This window comes from Bufo gargarizans, chromosome 3 (genome assembly GCF_014858855.1).
Source record: "Bufo gargarizans isolate SCDJY-AF-19 chromosome 3, ASM1485885v1, whole genome shotgun sequence".
Lineage (NCBI taxonomy): Eukaryota > Metazoa > Chordata > Amphibia > Anura > Bufonidae > Bufo > Bufo gargarizans.
Window position 1 is genome coordinate 305871061 of NC_058082.1, and position 27536 is coordinate 305898596.

The following is a 27536-nucleotide window of genomic DNA, read 5'->3' on the forward strand; positions in this document are numbered from 1 at the left end:
TGGCAGTTGTCTAATATGATGGGCTTCTTACTAAATGCCAGGGTAACTGGGTGACATGAGCATGATGCCTGTCACAACTCCCCAGGTGCACAAAGGCCCTTGCCCCAAATACAGTGCATCGCCATCTTGGTCTTCCCGCCCACAGTCTTTAGTGACAGCAGCTGCTGTGTAGAGCGACGCACGCCCCTCGGACTGGGGATTATTTACCAGGCACCATAACCATAACGCCACTACCGCGCCCTGCCGCTGCTTGCTCTCTCCTCCTCCTCTTCCTGCTAAAAGAAGGAGGAGGCAGCAGTAGCATGGCAATATTTGGTAGGCGGCACCCTGCTGCGCTAACCCTGAGCTGCTGCGCGGCCGGCCGCCCACGCAGCTTAGAGGGAACACAGCCGCCGCCGCCGCCCCCTCTCGGTTACTGCCCGCACCTTCCCCAGTTTTTTTTCAATCTGTGGCTTATCACCGTGACGTCACCAGAGCACCGCCCACCTCAGCCAGCGAGTAAAGGGGAGGGAGGAGCCGCCATTGCTGTGGCCGGTGTGCCAGGAACCGAGAACTGAACTAGAGAGCGCAGCTTAGAGGGAACACTGCACACGTGCCAGCAGAGACAGACTCGCGTGCCATGCCGGGCACGCGTGCCGGGGGTTGCCGACCCCTGAGATAGAAGAACCGACCTCGGGATTCTATGCCGCCCACCCGCCCATATGAATCTGAGAAGGTGAGATTGAATGGATCTCAGGTCTTTAAGAGGGACTTTAATCGGTAAGGTCTCGAAAAGGTACAAAAGCTTGGGTAGAATCGTCATTTTAGTCACAGCAATACGCCCCATGAGAGAGAGTGGGAGAGGGTGCCACCTATCTAGAAGATCCCTGATCTCTGTGTATATGCGTGGGAAATTAGCTCTGTAAAGCTCGCCATATCGGGGAGTAAGGTCAACCCCCAAATATCTCAGTGAGTCCGTCTTCCAATGGAAGGGAAAGTTCACTTTGAGAGAGCTCAGGGCCGTCCGAGAAAGATTAAGAGGGAGGGCTTTAGTTTTGTGAGTGTTGACCTTATACCCCGAAAGACGACCAAACTCCCGTAGGATGGAGTGGAGATTTGGTAAGGAAATGTGAAGCTTGGTAAGGGTAAGGAGAATGTCGTCAGCATATAGCTTAAACTCCTTATCTTTGACCATAACACCTCTAATATCCGGGCAAGCCCTGATCTTGGCCGCCAGGGGTTCGACACACATGGCAAAAAGCAGAGGAGATAGGGGGCAACCCTGCCTCGTTCCATTAGCAATGTCTATGGGTCGAGATTGAGCATGAGGAAGTCTGATCGTCGCTGTGGGCGAGGAGTATAGACTATGGATGGCTTTAACAAATGGGCCAGAAAGGCCGTAAGCCTGGAGGGTAGCAAAGAGGAATGGCCAACCTAAACGGTCAAATGCCTTTTCCGCATCCAAACTAAGAAATAGTGCCTCCTCCAGCGAGCGAGATATGACATCTATCAGGCCAATGTTTCTTCGTGTGTTGTTGGCCCCCTGGCGGCCCGGGACAAATCCCACCTGATCCTTATGAATCAAGGAGGGGAGAAAGACGTTTAGTCGGGTAGCAAGGATTTTGGTGAAAATCTTGGCTAATGCATTTTTTTTGAATATCTCAGGGATGGTATGTACTAGAGGACCCGGTCTAAAACCTTACCAGACACCTGATGTACCTGTGTGCCAAATTTTGTGTTTGTAAATGAGACAGTGCAGATTCCTTTAGCGGACATACATATGCTTAGCTTTATATATTAGATATAAAGTAAGAAAAATACTGTACAAATATAGTTTTTATATTTTGGTTGATAACTGTCTTGTCAGACTATACAGTCAGGTCCATAAATATTGGGACATCAACACAATTTGAACATTTTTGGCTTTATACACCACCACAATGGATTTCAAATGAAACAAACAAGATGTGCTTTAACTGCAGACTGTCAGCTTTAATTTGAGGGTATTCACATCCAAATCAGGTGAACGGTGTAGGAATTACAACAGTTTGCATATGTGCCTTCCACTTGTTAAGGAACCAAAAGTAACGGGACAATTGGCTTCTCAGCTGTTCCATGGCCAGGGGTGTGTTATTCCCTCATTATCCCAATTGCAATGAGCAGATAAAAGGTCCAGAGTTCATTTCAAGTCTGCTATTTGCATTTGGAATCTGTTGCTGTCAACTGTCAAGATGAGATCCAAAGAGCTGTCACTATCAGTGAAGCAAGCCATTATTAGGCTGAAAAAACACAACAAACCTATCAGAGAGATAGCAAAAACATTAGGCGTGGCCAAAACAACTGTTTGGAACATTCTTAAAAAGAAGGAACACACCGGTGAGCTCAGCAACACCAAAAGACCCGAAAGACCACGGAAAACAACTGTGGTGGATGACCGAAGAATTCTTTCCCTGGTGAAGAAAACACCCTTCACAACAGTTGGCCAGATCAAGAACACTCTCCAGGAGGTAGATGTATGTGTGTCATAGTCAACAATCAAGAGAAGACTTCACCAGAGTGAATACAGAGGGTTCACCACAAGATGTAAAACATTGGTGAGCCTCAAAAACAGGAAGGCCAGATTAGAGTTTGCCAAACGACATCTAAAAAAGCCCTCACAGTTCTGGAACAACATCCTATGGACAGATGATACCAAGATTAACTTGTACCAGAGTGATGGGAAGAGAAGAGTATGGAGAAGGAAAGGAACTGCTCATGATCCTAAGCATACCACCTCATCAGTGAAGCATGGTGGTGGTAGTGTCATGGCATGGGCATGTATGGCTGCCAATGGAACTGGTTCTCTTGTATTTATTGATGATGTGACTGCTGACAAAAGCAGCAGGATGAATTCTGAAGTGTTTCGGGCAATATTATCTGCTCATATTCAGCCAAATGCTTCAGAACTCATTGGACGGCGTTTCACAGTGCAGATGGACAATGACCCAAAGCATACTGCAAAAGCAACCAAAGAGTTTTTTAAGGGAAAGAAGTGGAATGTTATGCAATGGCCAAGTCAATTACCTGACCTGAATCCGATTGAGCATGCATTTCACTCACAAAACTAAAGGGAAAATGCCCCAAGAACAAGCAGGAACTGAAGACAGTTGCAATAGAGGCCTGGCAGAGCATCACCAGGGATGAAACCCAGCATCTGGTGATGTCTATGCATTCGAGATTTGCAACCAAGTATTAAAAAGTGAAAGTTTGAGTTATGATTATTATTATGTCCCATTACTTTTGGTTCCTTAACAAGTGGGAGGCACATATGCAAACTGTTGTAATTCCTACACCGTTCACCTGATTTGGATGTAAATACCCTCAAATTAAAGCTGGCAGTCTGTAGTTAAAGCACATCTTGTTCGTTTCATTTCAAATCCATTGTGGTGGTGTACAGAGCCCAACAAAATTGAATTTTGTCGATGTCCCAATATTTATGGACCTGACTGTATATGAGTATATAACTCACATGAAAGAGTAAAAACAGAATAAAACTTCAATTTTAAATTATTACACTTTAACTATTTGAGAAAGAAAAGCTTCATACGAGTAAATAAAATTGTGTAAATCCATTAAGAGAAGAATGTGTTTGTTGACTTCTAGAATGCAATAACCACAGAGAAAGTCCAGAGGCTGAAGGAACGATTCATGTCGGCATATGATATCACTTCCGATGGACGCCTACAGATACAAGAGGTAAGTGTGGAAGAGCTCTGCAACCCTCAGACAATATTACTACAAATGGTAAAACGAGAATGAAATTGTCAGTGTACAAGGATTGAACATAGAAGAAACCATTATCTTTTAAAGTGCCCAAAACAGTAAATTTCTCATCCACAAAACTCTTAGTTTCCCAATGGCTCCTTTTTATGAAAGCTGCATCATCCATACTGATGACATGATTGCGAGGGGCACAGTGTGACATTGCTTTCATAGCAACTTTTTTTAAAGGGGTTATCTGGGAAATGAAAATTATGACCTATCTTGAGGATTATCACTTCGGCAGGGTGTGGGACTTCAGCTGTTTCAGTAGGCCTCAATGCTCACTGGAGGCCTGGTGAGCGCCGCAGTCTCCCAAGCACAGCACCATACATTGTGTAGCGGGAGATGGACCCCCACTGGATAGGTCATCAATATCTTTTCCCATATATATAGCACTGACATATTCCAGTAGCACTGTACAGACATTGCCGTCACTCACTGTCTTCAGTGGGGGTCACAATTTAGATTCCAAAGATTGTGAGCCCCACAATCTAAATTCCTTATGTCTTTGAAGTGTGGGATAAGGAATGTATCGGTATACTTATTTATTTTAATCGATGGCCCAAAACAACAGAGCTTTGCCCGAATAAGGATATATTATGAAATTAAATAGCACAGAAAACTGGAACTATTTAATTTTTTTTTTTATGGGAACAGGTGTATGATTTCATTGTCTGAATGTGAATGTGTTTAAATGTGTCTAGTAATCCTTTCTGTAGCCAAGAATATTTTATTCTACAACAAATGTTTTACTGCTTCCTATGACTTTTTGACACATTCCAGAAATAAAAAAGCTCATGGAGCTGCCAAAAGGTGACTAATGCAGAACACCTTCAGCTGAGGATTTGACATGAGACAGACAGCACATATGCCCCCTATGCACCAGACCATTTCCAGCAGCTGTATTGTAGCTGCATTTACTTAGTAGCTGAAATACTCAAGGGAACAAACATGCCCAAACCATGACATAAAATAAACATTAACTTCAGGTGCAGAGAAGCATGTTCATGTCTCAGAAGACCTTTTCTCTCCTCTTGAAGGTCTAAGGATGACGATTTTAAAGCAACATAATATTAGCTAGTCCCCAGATTATGTTTAGGTTTTTAAGAGGGTTTTTTTTTTTTAAGAAAGAATCTGGGTTAAATACACGCAGCATACACGCAGCAATAAGAACATATTCAATAATCCTTACAGCGGATGTAGTCTCTTCTGCTTTCTACAAAACTGATACAGAATTGTGCCAATTTGTTGTTAATGTACATTGCTTGGGGATTTTAATATCTGGTGTCCAAATGATGTTCTATTAGATTATGTGTTCCAATTGAACATGAGATACAACAGTCCTAATAAGAAATGGGTCACAGCATGACCTCAATTTTGTTCAATTTATAATTCAGTCCTATACATTTTCATATATCTTAAAATAACACAAATAGAGTTTTTATGTTTTTACAAAATTCCTACTAACATTATTTTCTTGTCCCAGCTTGCCAACATGATTTTGCCAGAGGATGAAAACTTTCTGTTACTTTTCCGTAGAGAAACCCCTTTGGATAACAGTGTGGAGTTTATGCGGGTAAGTGTCTGTGAATGCAAGGTCTTTCTATATCCCACCAGAAGCCTGGTTTAAATCTGTGAAGCATTCTAAAACAAGTTTTTAAAGGGGTTCTCCAGATTGCATCAATATCCTTTAAAATTTTTGAAGGTGGCTATAATTTTGTAATAGTTACATAGTGAATACAGTTCAAAAAAGACAAAAGTCCATCTAGTTCAACCAAGAGATAGGTGGGGACGCGAATCCCAGAAAGGATTTTCATAAACATTAATGTCATTTACTTTTAAGAATTCATCTAAACACTTTTTAAAACAGTCCACTGTTCCTGCTGTGACCACGTCCTGAGTAAGTCTATTCCACAGATTCACAGTTCTTACAGTAAAGAGGCTTTGACACTTCTAGAGACTGAACTTTTTCTTCTCCAGTGGGAGGCAGTGCCCCCTTGTCTTTTCAGGGCATTTTACATGGAAATGCTTTTCGCCATATTTTTTGTATGGCCCATTTATATATTTGTATAATTTAATCATGTCCCCCTTTAGACTTCTCTTCTCAAGACTAAATACATTTAATTATTTTAATCTTTCTTCATAACTATGACTCTCCATGCCCCTTATCAGTTTAGTTGCTCTCCTTTGTCCTTTTTCCAGCTCCAAAGCATTCTTTCTATGGACTGGTGCCCAGAACTGAACTGCATATTCCAGATGAGGCTGCACCAAAGCTTTGTAAAGTGGTAATATTACATCCCTGCCCTGCGAGTCCATGCTTCGCTTAATACATGACAATATCCTGGTAGCCTTTGAAGCAGCTGATTGACATTGCATATTGCTATTTAATCTACAATCTACAAGGACACCCAAATCCTTTTCTACAAGGGATTTTCCCAGTGTTACATCTCCTAGGACATATGATGCACTAAAATTACTACCAAGATACATAACTTTACATTTATCCACATTGAATCTCATTTTCAAAGTTGATGCCCAATCACTCAGAGTGTCCATGTCAGCTTGTATTTTATGGACATCTTCCATAGACTGCAAAGTATGCATAACTTGTTGTCAGCTGCAAAAATAGAAATTGCTGCTATTAATTCCATTCTCAATATCATTAATAAATAAATTAAATTAAATAATAGAGAGCCCAGCACCGAACCTTGGAGTTCACCACTTATAACCATGAACCATTCTGAATACGAATCATTGACCACAACTCTCTGATCCTTCAGCCAGTTTCCAATCCAATTACAAACCATACTTTCCAAGCCTATAGACCTTATTTAACCTATTAAACATCTATGAGGGACAGTATCAAAAGCCTTTGCAAAATCCAGAAACACTACTTCCACAGCCGCCCCTCTGTCAAAGCTTCTACACACCTTCTCATAAAACAAATCAGGTTAGTCTGACAACTTCTGTTCTTGGTAAACCCATGTTGGCTATCACTTATGATATTATTTACAGTCATATACTCCTGTATATAGTTCCTTAAGTGTCCGTCAAACATTTTTCCAAAAAGAGAAGTTAAACTAACTGGTCTATATTTACCTGTGGAGGACATAAATCCCTTTTTGAATATGGGCACCACATTTGTCTTGCGTCAATCACTTGGCACTGTACCAATCCCTAGAGAACATTTAAAAATTTTAAACAGGGGCACAACATTGACTGAACTGAGCTCTATAAGAACTCGGGTGCAATCCATCTGGACCCAGAGCTTTGTTCACATTTATCTTATTTAACTTAGCTTGGACCATATCTGCAATTAACTAGCTGAATATATTACTGGATGTACTAAAAGCCCTGGCACCACCGATATCAGCTCTTTTCTTTTATTTTGTCTATACAGAGCTAAAAAACCATTTAATATATCTGCCTTTTGCTTATCTCCAGTTACTATCCGCCCTTTACCATTATTTAGGGGACCTACCTGCTCAAACCTTGTTTTTTTTTAGCATTTATATATTTAAATAATTTTTGGGGGTTTGTTTTGCTCTTTTTTTTACACCTGCTGTTCCTTTTGTATTTTTTCAGATTTTATCTCCTTTTTACCGATTTTATTAAGTCCTTTGTAAACGTCAAAGGCTACAGCTGAACCCTCAGATTTGTTAAATGTCCTTTTTTTGTCATTTATTGCCCTTTTTACAGTAGCTGTAAGCCATGGGGGTTTAATTTTAGCTGTTTATACTTGTTACCTACAGGAATAAATTTTGTAGTGTAACTACTCAAAGCTCTCCTATTTATTCTCAGTATTATTATGTTACAGTATCTGCTCCCAATTTATGCCCTGAAATGCTGCCCTCAACCCAGGGAAATTGGCCTTTTCGAAATTCAGTGTTTTTGCTCTCCTTGACAGAGTTTGCTTTTTATAGTTCAGGGGGAATATAATTATATTGTTGTCACTATTAACTAGTGTTTCTCGAACAGTAATGTTTCCAACAAGCTCTGCATCATTAGAAATTACCAGATCCAACAGATCATCGCTAGTGTGATCTTCTACAAACTGTCCCATAAAGTAGTCCTAAAGCAAGTTGAGGAATCTTCTCCCCTTCGCAGTTGTGGCAGAACCATGACCCCAGTCAATGTCTGGGAAGTTAAAATCTCCCATTATGACTACTGTACCAGACTGTGCAGCCTGCTCTATTTGGTTATACAGTTGAACTTCAATATCCTCTTTGATGTAAGGGGGTCTATAGATTACGCCAAGTATTTTTTTTTTCAGATTTTATATCCCTTTTTAATTCCACCCATAAGGTTTCAACATCCTCACCCACAATTGCCTATTTCACACTCACCTTCATATCACTCCTTACGTACAGGTACACGCCACCACCTTTTCTATTAACACTGTCTTTCCTAAATAGTGTAAAACCCTGAATATTACAAGCCCAGTCATGTGAGTCAACCATGTCTCAGCCACAATAACTACATCTACGTATTCCTCCAGTATCATAGCCCGCAGCTCCCCCATTTTGCTTGCTAGAATTCTGGCATTTGTGAAAATACATTTTAAATTACTATTTAATTTCTCACATTCAGTTTCTGTAAAGTGATTTTGTGGGTACCTTGGTTGATACTGTTTTTACATAACAGGTCCATGTTACCAGAAGCTCTATTTTTCATTGATGTACAGTTCTGTCCAGTCTTCTCGCTACTTTCCTCACTAACCCCAGCCCCCACTAAATCTCCACTGTCTACTCCTATATCCCACTCTCTATCTACACTATCTACCCTGTTATTAGTATGAAACCCCTCCCTACCCCCTGATCCTAGTTTAAAAGATCCTCCAGCCATCTAACCATTCTTTCCCCCAGAGCAGCTGCACCCTCTCCATTAATGTGTAGGCCATTCCTACTGTAGAGCCTGTAGCCGAAGGAAAGTCAGTCCAGTTCTCCATGAACCCAAACCCTTCCTTCCTGCACCAGCTTTTGAGACATTTATTTAACTCCCTAAGCTCCTGCTGTCTCTCTTTTGACGCTTGTGGTAATATTTCCGAAAACACTACCTTGGATGACCTAGACTTGAGCTTCTCTCCTAGTTTCCTAAAATCATTTTGAAGGACCTTCCATCTCCCCCTGACTTTGTCATTGGTTCTAATATGGACCATGACCGCCGGGTCTTCCGCAGCCCCACCCAGCAATCTGTCTATCTGATCCGCAATATGCCGAACCCGAGCATCCGGAAGACAACACACTGTTTGGCATTCACCAGCTCAGCGACAGATGACCCTGTCTCTCTGCCAAATAATACAGTCCCCTACCACCAGCATCTGTCTTACCTTTGCTGCAATCCTTTTCCCATCTTCCCTACAGCATTCATCCTCCTGGTTTCTAAGAGAACCCCCTGCTGCAGTGTTGCTGGCCCTGGGCTTTCGTCCCTATCAGCCAAACAGGCATATTTACTTGGGCATTCCAGCTCAGGACTAGCCTCCCTGGCACTTTTCTCTCTGCCCCTTCTTGTAACATTAATACAACTACTGACCCTGTAGTCCTGATCTTGGCATCCTGCACCCATCTCGATTTTATTGACCCCAGCCAGTGCCTGCACAGTGAGATCTAAGCCTCTCTCCAGGTTTCCAATGCTCCTGTGTGTTGCAAGCTGCCAATTTAGATCCAAGATCTATGCTTTCAAATATGCAACATGCTTACATCTAGTGCAAATGTATTTACCCTCAAATGACTCTTCAAGGCACGCATACATTGCACAATACATACACTTACTAGTATTGCCAATGGAGCACATGTTTAAAGGAGGATGAACAGTAAAGAAAGAGAACAGTAATTATGAATTTAGATTTAGACCCCTGTCTGCAGTAATTGGAGAACTTGATAGAATCAAGCAAATTATATACAAGGAAAATCTATCAAACCTTTAACTCCACTTATTCACACGCCCACTTAGCAGAGCAAGCCCAGAAAGAGCGTATTTCTTTAGGTTTTATTTCTCCTATGTTCCGTTCTGGGCGGTGGTCACATCACTATGTCCATGCAGCTCTTTCTTATTTCGTGTGATGTCATGTCCATAGCTGTGTCAAAGCAGCAACAGAAGGCAGTGATAGTGGAGTGTCTATGTAACTAGCTGGGTGGGAGATGCTATAAACTAGCTGGGTGTTGTGAGAGGCAGTGCTGGAGCTGTGGCAGAGAAAGGTGAAATGCATCATGGACATGGTTGGATACAGCAACAGAAAGGGCTACATGATGTAGATGACCAGAGTGATTTAGTTACATGGTGAAAACGGGCAAGGAGAGTCCAAACCAGAAAACAAAAGCACAAGGAAGATGTACATGAGGTGAGCAACTATGACAAACATTTGTAATGTGCTTTTCTCACTGGGACTCAAATCGGAGGGATAGTCATCTGTCTGGGGCGACTCCCTCGGAAGTCAGTGGCTGCCAAATAGGCGCTCAACCCCAACACACACTATGGTCAATTTCATTGGAAGCCAAGTTTGCCTATTTCTATATTTTTTGGAGGAATCCCACGCAAACACGGGGATAACATACAAATTCCATGCAGATGTTGATGATTAGATTTGACCCCAGCGCTAACCACTGAGCCACCATGCTGCCCATCTACACAAGCATAGCTGTTAAAACCATGGCTATCCTAGAAAACGCCTTTAAGGAGTAGGGTGTGCAATATTACGAAAATGCCTTGTTTTTGTCCCCCCTGTTTCCTTAAACAGCACCACTTTTGCCCAAGAAAAACTTTTGCTACATTTCTATAATATTTATGTAAACCGTGAAACAGTATTATTTTAAAACACTCTATTATATTTTTATTTATTTTATTATTTTTTTTTATTATTTATTGCTATTTTTTCAGATTTGGAGGACATATGATGAAGACAGCAGTGGATTTATTTCTGCTGTGGAACTCAGGGTAATTCTGTTATGCCTATTACTGACATATCACTTTCTAACCATCTGTGTTTTATTTTCCAGTAACAAATTATGACAATGCCAATTTGCCCAGTCTTTATTTCAATTGTTCTCTATGAAACAAGAGTTAAGTATAGTGTATAGCATATACGAGCATTTCATTCGCTGGATGAATATGAACTATCCCAAAGAAAGCTATAAGAACAGTTTTTCTCAGGCTTCTTCTGCATTGTGCCAGAGGTATACTGGGCTGGATTGTCAGACATATGTGAAGGGGGCCAGAAACATTCATTTATTACTTCCTTTCCTCACTAGTTCCTATTCTTCTTCTTTCAAATGCATACTGTACATTTCTGGCCACCGTTCTACAGATGTGATGGCTGTAGCTCCTCTCCTGTTTCCATGATTCACCTCCTTGGTGTTTTAGTACATGCTTTTCTTATTTTTGCAAGCCATTTTTAACTGTATAACCCACTGTGATTTCACTTCAACTGTAGATAGAAAACACAACACACATTAATTTATGCTTATTTCAATCACAGTGCAAAACAATAGATTTATATGGCATACAAGCTACCGCAAAATGACCAAAAATGCCAAAGCCAGTGCATGCTGCAATTTTCAAAAAAACACCATAGACTTGAACACAAAGCAAATGAAGAAAATGGAACTAAAAAATAACACACATTTATACTGCATTTCATAAAGTCCCATAGACTTACAGCTAACATCTGGAGACAGTGTTGTTTGTCTAAAGAACATGAAATAGCTGGAAGAAGTCCAGAAATCTGAAAAAAATAAATAAAAATGCAGCAGATTCAATCTTATGAAACCAGACATACTGCCTTGTAGGGTTGTTTCTACGCATTCAAGCTATACTGGATTTATGGTTCTTCATGGTGCTGTTCCTGAGAAATGTATGTTTTCTTTAATATTAGGTCATTTGAACACCAAAGGGCTGGTCTGAGCCCTCAGAGCACCATATCCCCACCACCCCACATCTCCAGGTACTTGCCGCTTCCCCTTAATTGACAAATCTAGACACCTCCCCTGGTTCTGTATTCCTGTGCCTATGCCATTGTTCCTGGTATCAGCACACGCACAGAAAACCTGCTGCTGCTTCATAAACAGCCAGATACCAATTGTGCACCAATGATGTCTGCTAAACCCAAAAGTGGATGTGGCAGCTTCTGAAGAGGGAGTTGAGCAGATCCTCCAAAGAGCTTTTCATGACCCAAACCGCCACCTCCACTTCCAGGTGTTCTCTGATGTTATCTGCACTGCTTAGGAAACAGATCCTTTGTGCACGCACCATCATTCGAAACAGGTGCATAGGCGCAAGAATACAGGATCCGGCAAGATATCTGACCCTGTCAATCACGGGGAAGAGGGGCAGCCAGAGCTGAGTAGTGGTAACAATATGGTGCTCCAAGGGCTAAGGCCAGCCCCTTGGTGCTCCATTGACCTCTTCTGCATATTAATAAAAGGAAATTCTCATAAATTGTGCCATTTAGAATTATAAATAAGGTATCATTTGAATCAGCAGGTGACATGCCTGGTTTAATATAGTTGATCCTCGAGGCCTTGCTGGGTGCTCTTTAAGAATGGACATTTGCTTTGTGAAAAAACTATATAAAACAATCCCCTTCGTTGGTTACCTAGATAAATATCAGATCTAAATTTTATTTGGTTTTACTGTTGGTCTCCTATAAATGATTAGTTCAGGTTTGAGGGTTTAATGATTACAACGGAAAAAGACACATCTGTTCGGAAAGTAAAACATTGCCCAGAGGAAAGATTACCTTCTACTTAGTGTATGTTTTGCACAGAGCCATTAGTAAATGAGAATAAATGATATGTTACCAGCCACTCTAGAATAATGCCAGCTTTGTCTCAGGGCACTGATTGGCATTGAATGGATAAGTGTTCCCTCCTAGCTGTATACATCATCTCAGGTAATGACTACATTTGCCCAGCTGTGAATAAACACTAACTATAACTGGTTAGTGATGGGAACTGACATATATTAGGTGTTGCTAGATGTTAAGATACAATGATCTCACTGCCAGAGACAATATCACATAACAATATAATACAATGTCCTTACACCAAGTGCATTACTCACTAAAAGGAATGTTCGATCAACAATGTCCTCCAACAAGTGTAAAAGAGGTTGTGTCATGATTAAATGTTATTTTAATATAATTCTGCATGAAAATCCAATCACTTCTGTAATATACTTTCTGTTGCAAAAATGCTCCAGTTGTGAGATATTCATTTTATTTTATTATAATGGCGACCCCTGCTGTTTACTCTGTACAGTAATGTGTACGACCATCTACTGAGGTGGTCACACATGCTCAGTTCCATCCATCACCTGCCACAAGCCAAATCTACTGTTAGAAGTTGTGACAGTTACAAGGAAAGAGCTGCAGCATAAAGGACATGCCCATTGAGCAAAGACACCCCCCCCCCCCCCCCGAGCTTGTAGCTTGAAGAGGATCTAGCAGAGCAATGAATGACGAGATCTCTAGATCCATGTGAGTTACAGGACTGGGTCTAAAGAACTAGAAAGGGATTGTTATTCTCTGACCATGATCAACCATGGCATAACCCTATTAAGTGCAATTTTTTCACATTTATTATTTAAAAATCTGTATATCCTGTTACAGCATGGCAACTAGAGATGAGTGAATTTCATATTTTGAAATTAATTCACGCTTTGTTTGGTGGTAAAAGCAGAATTGAGTTATGGATTCCGTTACCACGGACCATAACGCAATTCTATGATGGAATGCATAACGGAACGCCTTTAGAGGCATTCCGTTATTCATTCGGTCATAATAGAAGTCTGTGGGCTGCAAAACTGATCCGTCCCATTTCCATTATGCAGGGGAGTCCTCTACTGCATAACGGAAACGGGACGGATCCGTTATGCAGCCCATAGACTTCTATTATGATGGAATGAATAACGGAATGCCTCTAAAGGCATTCCGTTATGCATTCCGTCATAGAATTGCGTTATGGTCCCTGGTAACAGAATCCATAACTCAATTCTGCTTTTACCACCATGTTATGAAATTTGTTTATCTCGAACGGCAACTATGTTGTACAGTATCGCATGAAGGCCAGCAGAAAGAAAAGTTAGAAAAGAGGTTGCACATTAAAGGGCTATGTCACCTCAGCAAATAGCATTTATGTAGAGAAAGTTACTACAAGGCACTTACTAATGTATTGTGGTTAGTGTTGAGCGAAGCGAGCTTTGTATCATAGATCCGTCTCTGTACAGCTCGCAGGTGAAATTCGTCATCTATAAGGTTGTGTGAGACTTCGTTGAATAACTTCAGTACCAGTTTAAAAATCGAAGACCAAAGTTATTCACGCAAGACTTTGGAGATAACAAATTTCACCTTACCGAAGTCCGGACATTTGAGTGCTGTACAGAGACGGATCTCCGTACAGCACTCAAACTAAGTTTTGACCAAAGCGACTTAGGATCTATGATCCGAAGCTCGATTCGCTCAACGCTAATTGTTATTATCCCTCTTGCCTCCTTTGCTGGCTGGACTAATTTTTCCATCACAATATACACTGCTCGTTTCGATGTTTCCGACCACCCTGCAATCCAGCAGTGGTGGCTGTGCTTGCACTCTATAGGAAAAAACACCAGCCTATGTGCACTCCCACAGTCCCAGCCACCAGAGAGGACAGCATTTTTTTCTATAGTGTACAAGCACGACCACCGCTGATGGATTGCAGGGTGGTCGTAACCATGGAAAAACAAGCAGTGTATGATGTAATGGCAAAATTTATCTAACTAGCAAAGGAGGCAATATGGACAAACGCAATACATTAGTAAGTGCCTTGTATTGACTTTCTCTACATGATAAATGCCACTTGCTGAAGTGAGACAACACCTTTAACATTTTTATTATTGTCCTTCCTTTACATACAGCTACAGACATTAGCTACTTATTCACATTAGTCCTTCTCTCTCTAGACCTTACTTCTGAGGCCTCCTTATTCACATGGTGGAGGTGGTGGCGTAGAAGTGTTGGTTATGATTTGATTTTTTTCAGAATTTAAATCTGACCCAAAAATGAAGGCAATTCCAGTGTATGGAGTTTCATTCCCTAATTTATACCCCCTTTTTTTGAGGGGCGGGGGTTGCATTTCTGTATAAGAAGTTGGCCAGCCTACTTCCTTCCACTTGTATTTCATTGTGAATTTGGATAATAAAAAGGAACCAGAGTACTCAAGAAAAAACTAACCTGCACAATGCAAGAAAACCACACTACCTACTATAGCTATTGGGGTGTATGGATGTCTCAAAGGCAAGGTCTCCACTCAGGATTCCCCTTTATCAGCCAAAACAGAGTGCCAGATTCTACTAGATTTTGCTCCTTGACAATTATTACACAGCAATTTATTTATTTATGACTTTTTTGGGGGGGAGGCACTTGTAGCCACCTACATCTCCAGGAGATGTCAGCTGGTATTTCAGGCATCGGACACACACTGACCAGCCCATTGCTGGGGCATTGGGACAGGCAATTTAAAATGAATTCTGGGTCACAGTAAACCATACTGCATATATATATGTCATTGAGGTAGTATTATTTTAACACTAATGGTGAGGGTGACAAATTTCCTTGCACCTTCTAGAGGTTATATTTAATGTCTCATTAAACACTGAATCCTATTTTCGTGCTTATTCCAACAGAATTTCCTGCAAGATCTCTTCTCACAACATAAAAAACAGATGACTGCTGATAAGTTGGATGAATACACAGATACAATGGTAAGTGGTGCTTCAATCATTGGAGATATAGGTATTGTAATGTCACAAAGTGGTCTACTTTTGGAGAACCCTTTTAAGTTTGTATTTTAGGGCATCACTACAAGGCTTCCCTTTGTTAGCTAATGCCAAGAGGCCCATCCAGCTCAGCTTTTAGAACAGGGCAATGGCCTGCTGGGTAGTAAATAATTATTATGGCATCAGGTTATGTTTCATATTCCTCAGAACTATTGGTGGGAACACCACATTTGGGTTCTACAAGGATAACCTGTAGTAATAACATGGGATGTTCAAACTGCACAACTCTTCCAAATGATGTCCACCTCTTAACACCATTTCATTTAGATGTTATATCTCTTAAAGGGGTTTTCTGGGAGTAAAATATTGATGACTTATCCTGAGGATAGTTCATCAATATTTTATCTGTAGGGGGCCAACTCCATGCACCCCGCAGCTGTTTGAAGAGGCAGAGGCCCTAAAGTAAGCATTGCGGTCAGTGATGTTATGTCCATTGGTCACGCAGCCTAGGAGCGGCTCAGAGTGGCTTTGGGCTTCAATACAAAGCACAGCGTCTATACAATGTACAGTGCTGTGGTTGCTATGCTATGAGGAGGCTGCAGAACTCTTCAATCAGCACTGTAGCCTCTTCAATCAGCTGATCGGTAGCGCTGGCAAGTGTCAGAACCCCAATAATCAGATATTGAGGACCTATTCTAGCAGAAAATCCCTTATATTTGGATAGTAGTTGGAGCTCAGCTTTTGTTATACAGGGCTCCAAATCCCGTGCATACACATAGGGGGAGATTTATGTTTTCGTTTATGACAGAAAAGTGGTGTTGAAAAGTCACAAGATACGTGTTTGCAGATTTTTAAATGCGACTTTTTAAAAAATAGCCACAAGTGGTGTTTTTCACGCTGTCCTCACTACGTTCCCGAAAGAGGGCGTAACAAGGGCAGGAAGGGGGGCATGACCAGCTGCTGCAACAAACTACAGTTTCCTGGAGCAAATGAAGCCAGAAATCTTAGGCAACTCTGAACTCTTTCTGTTTAGGTGCACGGACTGCCGGAGTATGCACCTACTGTAATTTATGATGAGGCCAGTTGCTCGTCACAAATTAGGCACATCCTCTAGCCACACAGGGGATATCAAGACCAATGTAGAAATCTCTCCCATATAGTTAAGCAGAATAATTGATTAAAGGCCCCTATACTCATTAATGTATTGTCAGCTGAACTTGCAATTTTCGGTCATCATACACCTACTGTGTATGATGACCTCCCATCTCTTCCCCCAGGGAAGAGAAGAATCAGGTAAATGGAATTTTTTTGCCCAATTCTTTTGTTCTCTTCTGATCTTTTTTTTTTTTTGGCTGGCAGTGACTTTCACCTCTCTCCATTGAAAACGCATATAGGCTGAACTGAGCGTGTATGAGATATTTGGGAAAGATTGCTAATGCCTGAATGAAAGTTCACCCAACAGCTATTGAAGGTGTATTGGCATCTTTGCGGTGTACACTCACTTTAAAATCCAATATACAGACAGATGTGGAACTACTTTAGCAGAACACTGGGGCCTACCACCATTGCCAGAAGCTAGAATTTATACTTCGACCCATAGCTGCTGCTCGTGGTGCAGAGAGTGACTTCACCTTTTTCCAGAAAAAGCTTGGTTGCTCGATAAAAGCAATATAAACCTATTTATCTCCTTCCATGTTGATTGAATTCTAATATGTAAGAACATTTGCTAAAAGCATCTCTGTGTACCACCCCTAGCAGCCATTTATTTCTTGCAGGCCATCCACCTCCACAGTCATTTATAGAAATACACATTTTAATGATATTCGTATATTAAATTACCTTCAAATGGTTCCTGTTTTACAGGCACAGGGATTGCGCATTTAGTTTATTTCTCATCTTACCTAAAGAGGCAATAACTAAAAGTGTTTACCTTCTTTAGATGAAACTCTTTGACAAGAATAAAGATGGCCGCCTGGATCTGAATGACTTGGCGAAGTAAGTGTCTCACCCTAACGTTCTGAATGTCATCCCATCTACTGTATTAGTAGCTGAACGGCTATATTCAGAGCTCTTATGGAGATGTTTTATTGGTTTCATGTAAATGCTCCGCATTGCCTCGCACAGTAGATTGAATGGTTTAAAAATGCCTCTAAAAACAATTACGTTTCCATTCGTGACAACCTTGGTTTTCCTTCTACATAGATCATTGTTTATAATTTCTATTAAGGAAATGTCAGTCAACGTGTCTTTAATCCATGAGAATCTAATATAGAGCCAATTAGAATTTTAGCTCATTCATACTTTTTAAGATGTTGCTTGACAGAATATTTCAGAACAATTCTTAACAAATTCTCAATTTGTATCTCCTCCCAACTAATGAAACATACGTGCACTATGATCGGTCTCTTCTGACCGATATCGTTTTACAATTAAAACCAGATATGGATACATATTCCATTTTTCTACTTTCTTCATTTCTTCTGTTTTCTGTATGTAAACTGGTGCTCTGCTCTGTTCATGGCAGTTCATGTACGTAGGGCACTGGTACCTGGAGAGGACTCTTTGACATCTATGGGAGAGTTTTGAATGCAGTAGCAACACAGATTTCACAGGGCCCCATAGCAAAATTCAATATGGGCCCCCTGCCCCACCAAATTTCCCAGTACGCATTTGTCAAACACTCCAAAGCAATGTGAAACGCACAGTAAGATTCTCCAGATTTCTGACAAATTTACTTTTTCTTTTAGTAAGCAAAAGGAATTGTAGTAATTTGTTATAAATTACAAAATTGTAATACAAAAAATGTAATTCTGCCTCCCTAATTTATCCAAAAATCTGTATCAAAGAAAGTGGAACAGGTGCTTCATAAATGTGGCACTATTTCTGATCACCATGATTCTCAATGTATTTACACCAGCCAACTAGAATAGAAAGATTGAAAGACCACCTCCATGCAGCTCTATGTCTGCTGCTTCCCTCATTCAGTGTCATATAAAACTGTCTGCTTGAAGCCACCACTAGATGGAGGTCAGTGCATAGGGATGTATGCAGTTACTTTTGACTGCAATTGAATCTGTAAACATCTCTTTGCACTGAGCTTCTCCTAGTGGCTGTATGAACATGCAATGTTTTCAAGTTGGAAACAGAAGAAGGAGGTTAAAGCTCTGTTTCCCCCGGGATCCATAATATTTGCAATGTCTGCCCCAATATAAGGTGTTCCACTGTTTGTATGCATGCTCTGTGACCTGTGCAGAGGTCATTGTGCAGGGAGGGGGAGGTTGTAAGCTGTTACCATTTCCAGTTAACAATGGTAAATCCTCTGTTATATGCCTCCATATTTATAATACATTTTGTTTAATGTTATTTTTTAATTCTAATCCTGTTTGCGCTGATAATAAGATGATAACTGAAGAGAATTCAGAACGGGACATATCAGACAATGTTGAGGTTTAATGGCTAGTGTTAAAATTTTTAATATAATCACATGAAAAATTAGAAAAAGGAAAAAGTCTGGTACCGTGTTAGACTGTAGAAAACTAGTTTACTGCTCTCATTAAGAGAAACAAAATAAGAGTCTTGCAGGTCTTATGTGTTTTAATGGCTAACATGTATAATATATATATGTATATATATATATATATATATATATATACACACACACTCACCTAAAGAATTATTAGGAACACCATACTAATACGGTGTTGGACCCCTTTTGCCTTCAGAACTGCCTTAATTCTACGTGGCATTGATTCAACAAGGTGCTGATAGCATTCTTTAGATAGGATAGCATCTTGCAGTTGATGGAGATTTGAGGGATGCACATCCAGGGAACGAAGCTCCCGTTCCACCACATCCCAAAGATGCTCTATTGGGTTGAGATCTGGTGACTGTGGGGGCCATTTTAGTACAGTGAACTCATTGTCATGTTCAAGAAACCAATTTGAAATGATTCGAGCTTTGTGACATGGTGCATTATCCTGCTGGAAGTAGCCATCAGAGGATTGGGGACATGTTGGTCATGAAGGGATGGACATGGTCAGAAACAATGCTTAGGTAGCCCGTGACATTTAAACAATGGCCAATTGGCACTAAGGGGCCTAAAGTGTGCCCAGAAAACATCCCCCACACCATTACACCACCACCACAAGCCTGCACAGTGGTAACAAGGCATGATGGATACATGTTCTCATTCTGTTTACGCCAAATTCGGACTCTACCATTTGAATGTCTCAACAGAAATCGAGATTCATCAGACCAGGCAACATTTTCCAGTCTTCAACAGTCCCATTTTGGTGAGCTTGTGCAAATTGCAGGCTCTTTTTCCTATTTGTAGTGGAGATAAGTGGTACCCGGTATGGTCTTCTGCTGTTGTAGCTCACTTTTCTTTCCCATTCTGACATTCAGTTTGGAGTTCAGGAGATTGTCTTGACCAGGACCACAACCCTACATGCATTGAAGCAACTGCCATGTGATTGGCTGACTAGATAATCACATTAGTCAGAAATAGAACAGGTGTTCCTAATAATTCTTTAGGTGAGTGTATATATATATATATATATATATATATATATATATATTGCAGTTTCTTCATATGTTCTTGTAGTAGGCCTGATGAAGGGACTGATGTTGCATCGAAAGTTCGCTATGTAACATCATTGCTTCTATTTTAGCCATTAAATGGTATCAGACCTGCAAGATTCTTATTTTGTTTCTTTAATGAAAGAACTAAACTAAATTAGAAAAAGAAACGCCAAAATGTAAAATAAAAATGTTTAACCTAAAAATTTGATATAAAACAAAATAGGTCATATTGTTATAATACATTTCTAATGAGCATAGTATAATTTTGAGGGCAGGAAACAGTAATTGTTTTAGGCAATGAATAGATCTTTGGCCATGCAGTCACCCAGTAGGATTACAAATTTACACAAACTCTTCAGTACTGTCCCACTTTCCCCCTTCCTTATCTCCAAGTCATAATTTTTTTTATATTACGCCGTTAGTGACACCCTATGTCTTCTGTACTTCTACATTAAAAAAAGAACACCCATGTAAATATTTCACTTTATCATTTCTGTAAATTTTAATGGAAGCCACAACATGGTAAGTATACATACTGTCTACCTCTGCAACATTTTATCTTCAGACTTTTAAAATACATATTTTTTTCAGGATACTGGCACTTCAGGAAAATTTCCTTCTTCAGTTTAAAATGGATGTAAGTATTACTGAAACTACAAACTTAAAGGGGTATTCTCATTCTCATCATTCTCATTCTTATCTCTAGATTATACCCCCATTATCTCATAGGTTCGGGTCCCACCGCTGGAACTAGCACCTATATCGAGAACAAAGTGGTGGCTGGAGGACTCCGGTCCAGCCACCACCAAACGTTCTCCCAATAGAAGTGAATGGGAGCGCATGCATTGGCACCACTCCCATTCATTTCTATGGGCCCAACGGAAATAGCCAAGCCAGCGCTTGGCTATTTTCGGTGGTCCCTTAGAAATCAATAGACGTTGGCTGCGCATGCACAGTGTGCCCTCCACTATTTTCGGATCTCCGTTTAGGAGATAGGTGCAGGTGCTCATCGTCTCCTGATTAGAAAACCCCTTTAACATTGGTGATATCCAAATTTTTTCTTTGCCCTTGGGGAAAAGGGGTCTATGGGTTAAGTATGTTTTCTGCAATACTGTAATAGCTTCCATGTTATTTTTAAGATAAATATAATATTTGGAACAAATCCAATAAGTGGGATCATACTCTGAAATATCATGCAGATACATTCTGATCTTAAAGGGGTTTTCCTTCCTTGTGATACTGATATGCTCAGGATAGGTTTTCAATATCTTATCGGTTGGGGTACAACATCCAGCACCCTTACTAATTAGCTGTTCCCAGCGGCCGCCAACACCAGAATTTCCAGCGCCAGAAGCACAGCTCTGTTCAAGGTGTAATGTCTGTGTCAGGTAACTTCAGCTCAGTTTCCATTCACACACAAGAATTTTTTGTAGTGATGTCTTTTCATCTTTAAGATGTGATTTTTGGGTCAATGACATAAAAAAAAAAAAAAAAATAGCAGAGTGCTCTGGGTGTGGTGCTTTTGCCCTCATTGTCTAACATGTTTGTTCCATAGATATCCATAGACGCAAGTGTCAGTGTGTATTATGGTTTTACAGGAAGTGATATTACAAGTAGTGTTGAGCACGAATATTCGAATAGCAAATTTTTATTGCGAATATAGCCACTTTGAGAATTTGCGAATATTTAGAATATAGTGCTATATATTCGTTATATCGAATATTCAGCATTTTTTTTTACATATGAACACAGATTCCTCTCTGCTTCTTGCTTGTGGGCCAATGAGAAGGAAGCAATGTCAAGTTCACAACAATACAGTGCACCAATCAGTAATCTGTAGTCAGACCTGCTAAAATGTGAAGTTGGACGTAGTGCGAAAAAATATTCTAATCACTGCCGAATTCCGAATTAGCGCAATCGCAAATATATTGGAGCACTTGACTCTATCTGCATATAAAGCTATTCTAATGTTTTGCCGTGCCAACCATTTTCTCCAGTCTCAGGAAACATACCAGCTTGAAAAATGTAGCCAAAGTGACCCACGCCTGTATTTCACGTTACGAATTCGCATTACGCGATTTTTACATTGCCGATTTATCGCAATCAATAAAATAATTTCGAATTCTCGAAATTTGCGAATATATGAAGATAATTCTACAAAATATTTGTGAAATATTGCGAATTTGAATATAGCCCCTGCTGCTTATCACTAATTACAAGGTGTACATGCACATTATGTCCAAAAATGCCTAAAACCTAAAAAGCTAAAAAAAAACACTGACCAAGTAGGACTATAGGCAACATGTGCAACACAAAACTTTGTGTGGCAGCATCCTTGGCTGAACAACCTATGTTTAAGGCTTTTTTTCAGCCTAAAGTCATAGCATAATGATAAAAACTCAACCGTGAAGTTAAATATTAGTATTCCACCAATCACAAAGCTTTGCCGTGGCATATGACCTGATATTCAGGACAGCACATTTGGGCCTTGTGGTGTGCAGGTTGCTAATGAAGAATACATTCTTGATAAACCACTATGTAATATGTTTCCAAATGAAGAAATAGCCCTCCAAAAATCTTCTAAAAAAAGTGACTTATTCACCCAATGGACTACAAGTCCTCATATGGAACCATTCTCAAGCTGAGAATAATTACATAGAGGGACTCAAATGTTTCTGTCCATTGGGTGAATAAGTCACGTTTTTTGAGTGCTCCTGAAGCTTGAACCCTATTTTTATGCTTGCTTTTTGCTGTGCTTTTCCTTTTCTGACTTACTCTGGAATATGTGAGGATATGCAAAGTTTTTGAAAAGAAGAAAAAAAATGAGGAAAAAATGCCACCTACTTAAGAAAAACACCAGTATCAAACAGTACCAAACAGCTAACATCTGTAGATGCTGTTTATTTTTTTACAAAAAAAAATCCAAGAAAGCACTGAAGCAAAAAACAACACAAAAAATGCGAAAGTGCACAAATACGCCAGCAAAAACCCGTGTGCCAAAGCATTGGGGGAGATTTATCAAAACTGGCAGAGGAAAAGTGGCTTAGTTGCCTATAGCAATCAATCAGATTCTATATCAGCTGCATGATTTGGGCTGCATTTTGCTGCTGCAGATTTACATGTGGACCTACCCTCACCTTTTTTGGGGGGGATTAACACACATGTTCATTGCACCGTATTGTTCTCTGCCATACATCAATATTGTAGACCATAAAAACTGATCATGGGGGTCTGAACCAGAGTTGACAACCGTACAGAAATTTCTGGACAGTCTGTAAAAATAGACACTTTTTTTTGTGTCCGTGTAAGAAAATAGCTGTGTCTGTGATTTTTGTGAGGCTGGTGGTTCTTGAGTTGACTATTTTGTTGGTAATTATCATCATTTTACCTCTCACAATAAATGCTGGTAATGAGATCCTATTAGTATATTGCAGCACAGGTAGAGAGAAGTATAGTACATTATGCACAGGTAGATAGCAGTATTGTACATGTAGTACAGGTAGATAGCATGAAGCACAGATAGAGAGCAGTACAGTACATATAAGACAGGTTGAGAACAGTATAGTACACTTACCACGTGATTAATAGTATAAAAGACAGTATAATCCAGGTAGTACATGAGATAAAGTATGTTAATAAATTGCAATTTTTTTTAAAAGTTTAGACCATTTTTGTATTTGTTAGAGAGCAGTATAGTATATGTAAAGCAGATAGACAGCAGTACAGTACATGTAGTACAGGTAGATAGCAGTACAACACATGTAGTACAGATAGACAGCATTACAGTACATGTAGTACAGGTAGATAGCAGTACAACACATGTAGTACAGATAGACAGCATTACAGTACATGTAGTACAGGTAGATAGCAGTACAACACATGTAGTACAGATAGACAGCATTACAGTACATGCAGTACAGGTAGATAGCAGTACAACACATATTATACAGATAGAGAGCAGTACAGTATATGCAGTAAGGTAGATAGCAGTACAACACATGTAGTACAGATAGACAGCAGTACAGTACATGTAGTACAGGTAGATAGCAGTACAACACATATTATACAGATAGAGAGCAGCACAATACATGTAGTACAAATAGACAGCAGTACAGTACATGTAGTAAGGTAGAAAGCAGTACAACACATGTAGTACAGATAGACAGCATTACAGTACATGTAGTACAGGTAGATAGCAGTACAACACATGTAGTACAGATAGACAGCATTACAGTACATGTAGTACAGGTAGATAGCAGTACAACACATATTATACAGATAGAGAGCAGCACAGTACATGTAGTGAAGGTAGATAGCATTACAACACATGTAGTACAGATAGACAGCAGTACAGTACATGTAGTAAGGTTGATAGCAGTACAACACATGTAGTACATATAGAGAGCAGCACAGTACATGTAGTACACGTAGATAGCATTACAACACATATAGTACAGATAGAGAGCAGCACAATGCATATAATACAGATAGAGAGCAGTAGAGTACATGTAGTACATGTATATAGCAGTACAACACATGTACAGATAGAGAGCAGCACGTTACATGTAGTACATGTAGATAGCAGTACAACGCATGTAGTACAGATAGAGAGAAGTACAGTACATGTAGTACAGGTAGATAGCAATACAACACATATAATACAGATAGAGAGCAGTAGAGTACATGTAGATAGAAATACAACACATGTAGTACAGATAGAGAGAAGTACAGTGCATGTAGTACAGGTAGAAAGCAGGACAACACATATAATACAGATAGAGAGCAGTACAGATAGATAGCAGTACAGAATAGAAATTACAGGTAGAGAGCAGTACAGTATATATCACACTGATAGCTAGGAGTAAAGTAAATCTATCACTATTTCTCACCTATCTGACAGACACTCTGATATCCATGGTGTGTCACTTTCTTGTCAATATTGTGTAGCTTTCATAAAATCACAGCTTATCAGGTGCCTTGGAAGACATGTTCTGTGTGAGCCAGGAGTCCTCAGAATTCATGAGCTGCCAGCTCCCCTATCCTTCTACCTGGGATTGACAGCTTCCTCCCTATTACTATGGAGGGAGAAAGCTGTTAGTCAGTGGATGTGGGTGGCAGCTCCTGAGCTTGTGCATATCATTGAGAGGACTCTCAGATCACACTGTACTTGGTTCACACTGGAGCTGATAAACAGTGAGCGGCAGGGGCAGTATTCGGATTTGCGATATTTGGGTGAATATTTGTCATATATTTGCAAATTTGAGAATTCGTGATCTCCAGTCATTATTTTCTTGATTGCGAAAATCGGCAATCGGAAAATTTGCTATAAAAATTTGCGATACCAAAATCCGCGATTAACACTACTCCTAAAGTCAAAAATATTGCAGCCTTCTCTTTGGCCCACAATCAAGAAGCAGTGAGGGATCATGGGTACTGATGAAAAAAAAATCTAGAATATTCGCGATTACGAAGATATAGCACTATATTCTAGATATTCGTGAATTCTCGAAGTGCAAATATTGGCGATAAAAATTCGCGATTAGAATATTCGAGATCAACACTATTGATAAACTGTGACCTCAAGTATGAGATCACTGAAATCAGGGTCCACAGGTTGGGCAGCATAAACCTGCTGACAGATTCCCTTTAAAGACTTCTAGTCTGAAATATGTAAGTGAGCCACATTTACCTTCTGCTGGTACTGTAACTGTGGATTTTATAGCAATTCACTGAAAGCCACGTTATGTTATACAGGATATTTCCTGTTGCCGGACTATTTTGCTTGAACAGTGGTCCGATAAATGTATCTGTATTTTTATTGCTGAGATTTTTCGGTTGGCATGGAAGCCTGATAGCACATTACTGAATTCATTGTTTGCTTGTGTTAAATGAGCTGAGCATTGTGTTTATAAAGCAAGACTTAAAACCTTTTGCACTCTGAGGGCCTTTATCAAGGCCCATTAAGGTGACAATTAATGGAAATGATATTTACTTTAAGAAATAGCCAATATGTTATCTGTAATCCTTCATACCATAATTCATACCATGTGTAACAATACATAAAAACTATTAGATCATTGGATTACCTTAAACTATATAGATTTGATGGAGACAAGATTAAAATACACATTCAAATTTAGATTATAGTTGTGGTCATGGCTACCGAGAGAATGCACCCTATCCCACCTGAAACTACCTTACGCCTAAGCGGTTAGAGTTGTGCCGCAACCGCGACGTACACCAGAAAGAAGGCATCCCCTCTATGAGTAACAAGAGTAAGGGCGGGTGGGAGGGAGAAACACAGAAAGACGTACAAAGTGGGAGGGACGCTGGCTGAACATAAAGGCAGCAGTGCCCCTCCTACAAATACAGGCCAATGAATCTGCTTTTACACTTGTGGTCGTGGCTACCAAGAGAATGCACCCTATCCCACCTGAAACTACCTTACGTCTAAGCGGTTAGAGTTGTGCCGCAACCGCGACGTAGCAGGTACACCAGAAAGAGGGCAAAAGGCATACAGAGTAGCAAGAGTAATTTATTACAACATAATCACAAGACCAAACTTTGGAAAGCCAATGACATCTCAGTTTTGGGATAAGGAATGTAGCGACTAAAGCAGGAGGAGCGCCAGCGACCCAACTTCTGGATAATGTGCGCTGGCACCTGATTTTTGGAGGCCGCGGACGCCGCTCCTGTATCTAATGAATGACCTGAAATCGAAGCGGGGTCGCCGCCCAGACTCACAACTAAGGAGACAAACTGGCGAGTACTAAGTGGCGACACCCCAAAAGGCAACAGTGGACTTTCTGGCCTGTGACCTACTAAGGCTGATTGCAACTGCTGAAGAACTCTGACAGGGCACCATCTAGAGACGTGGGGAAGTAGGACACTGGGATCAGAGGACCCGTCTGAGAGGTCTTGAACGTCCTCAGTAGTAACGTGAAACCCTCAAGATGCGGAACCAGTTGGCTAACTGTGACAAACTTACTGCTATTGGGGGGACAAGTAAACTCACCAGGCCTCAAGAAACCGTAAAAGGCTAAATGAAAAGCCGCTTTAAGCACCAAGCTGGGCAAAACCCCGAAAGGATTCTTATCCAGAACGTCAGACAGGCTATGGAATAGCCTATCAGTAACAGCTTGTCTGCGTACCTTGCCTCCTGCCACATCTGCTTAACCCCCTCAACGTTGCTTTGACTGCGTGAACAGAAAACAACGAACTCCGTTCTGGATGACTAACGGAAAGGAAATGCTGCACCCCTGACAGGTAGGATTTCACTGTCTTGTGTGATAGCTTAAGTTCCAAGTGGCAGTAACCTATAAAAGCAAGGATGTACTCGATGAAGCTGGACTCTCCTCGAGGGCATTTCTCCAGGAATTTGCAATATACGGCCCACCCAGTGCGGTAAGCCCTAGCCGTGTTCGGAG

General features: G+C 40.4%; 1 protein-coding gene across 1 annotated transcript in view; it reads left to right on the forward strand.

The window, feature by feature from the left end:
* Window positions 1–27536, forward strand: part of SCGN (secretagogin, EF-hand calcium binding protein) — a 78691-nt gene that overhangs the window by 37814 nt on the left and 13341 nt on the right. The window contains exons 3-8 of the mRNA XM_044288193.1: window positions 3622–3714; window positions 5267–5356; window positions 10657–10713; window positions 15436–15513; window positions 17468–17523; window positions 20701–20746. Of these exons, the coding sequence (XP_044144128.1) occupies window positions 3622–3714; window positions 5267–5356; window positions 10657–10713; window positions 15436–15513; window positions 17468–17523; window positions 20701–20746 (420 nt within the window). The remainder of the gene's footprint in view (window positions 1–3621; window positions 3715–5266; window positions 5357–10656; window positions 10714–15435; window positions 15514–17467; window positions 17524–20700; window positions 20747–27536) is intronic.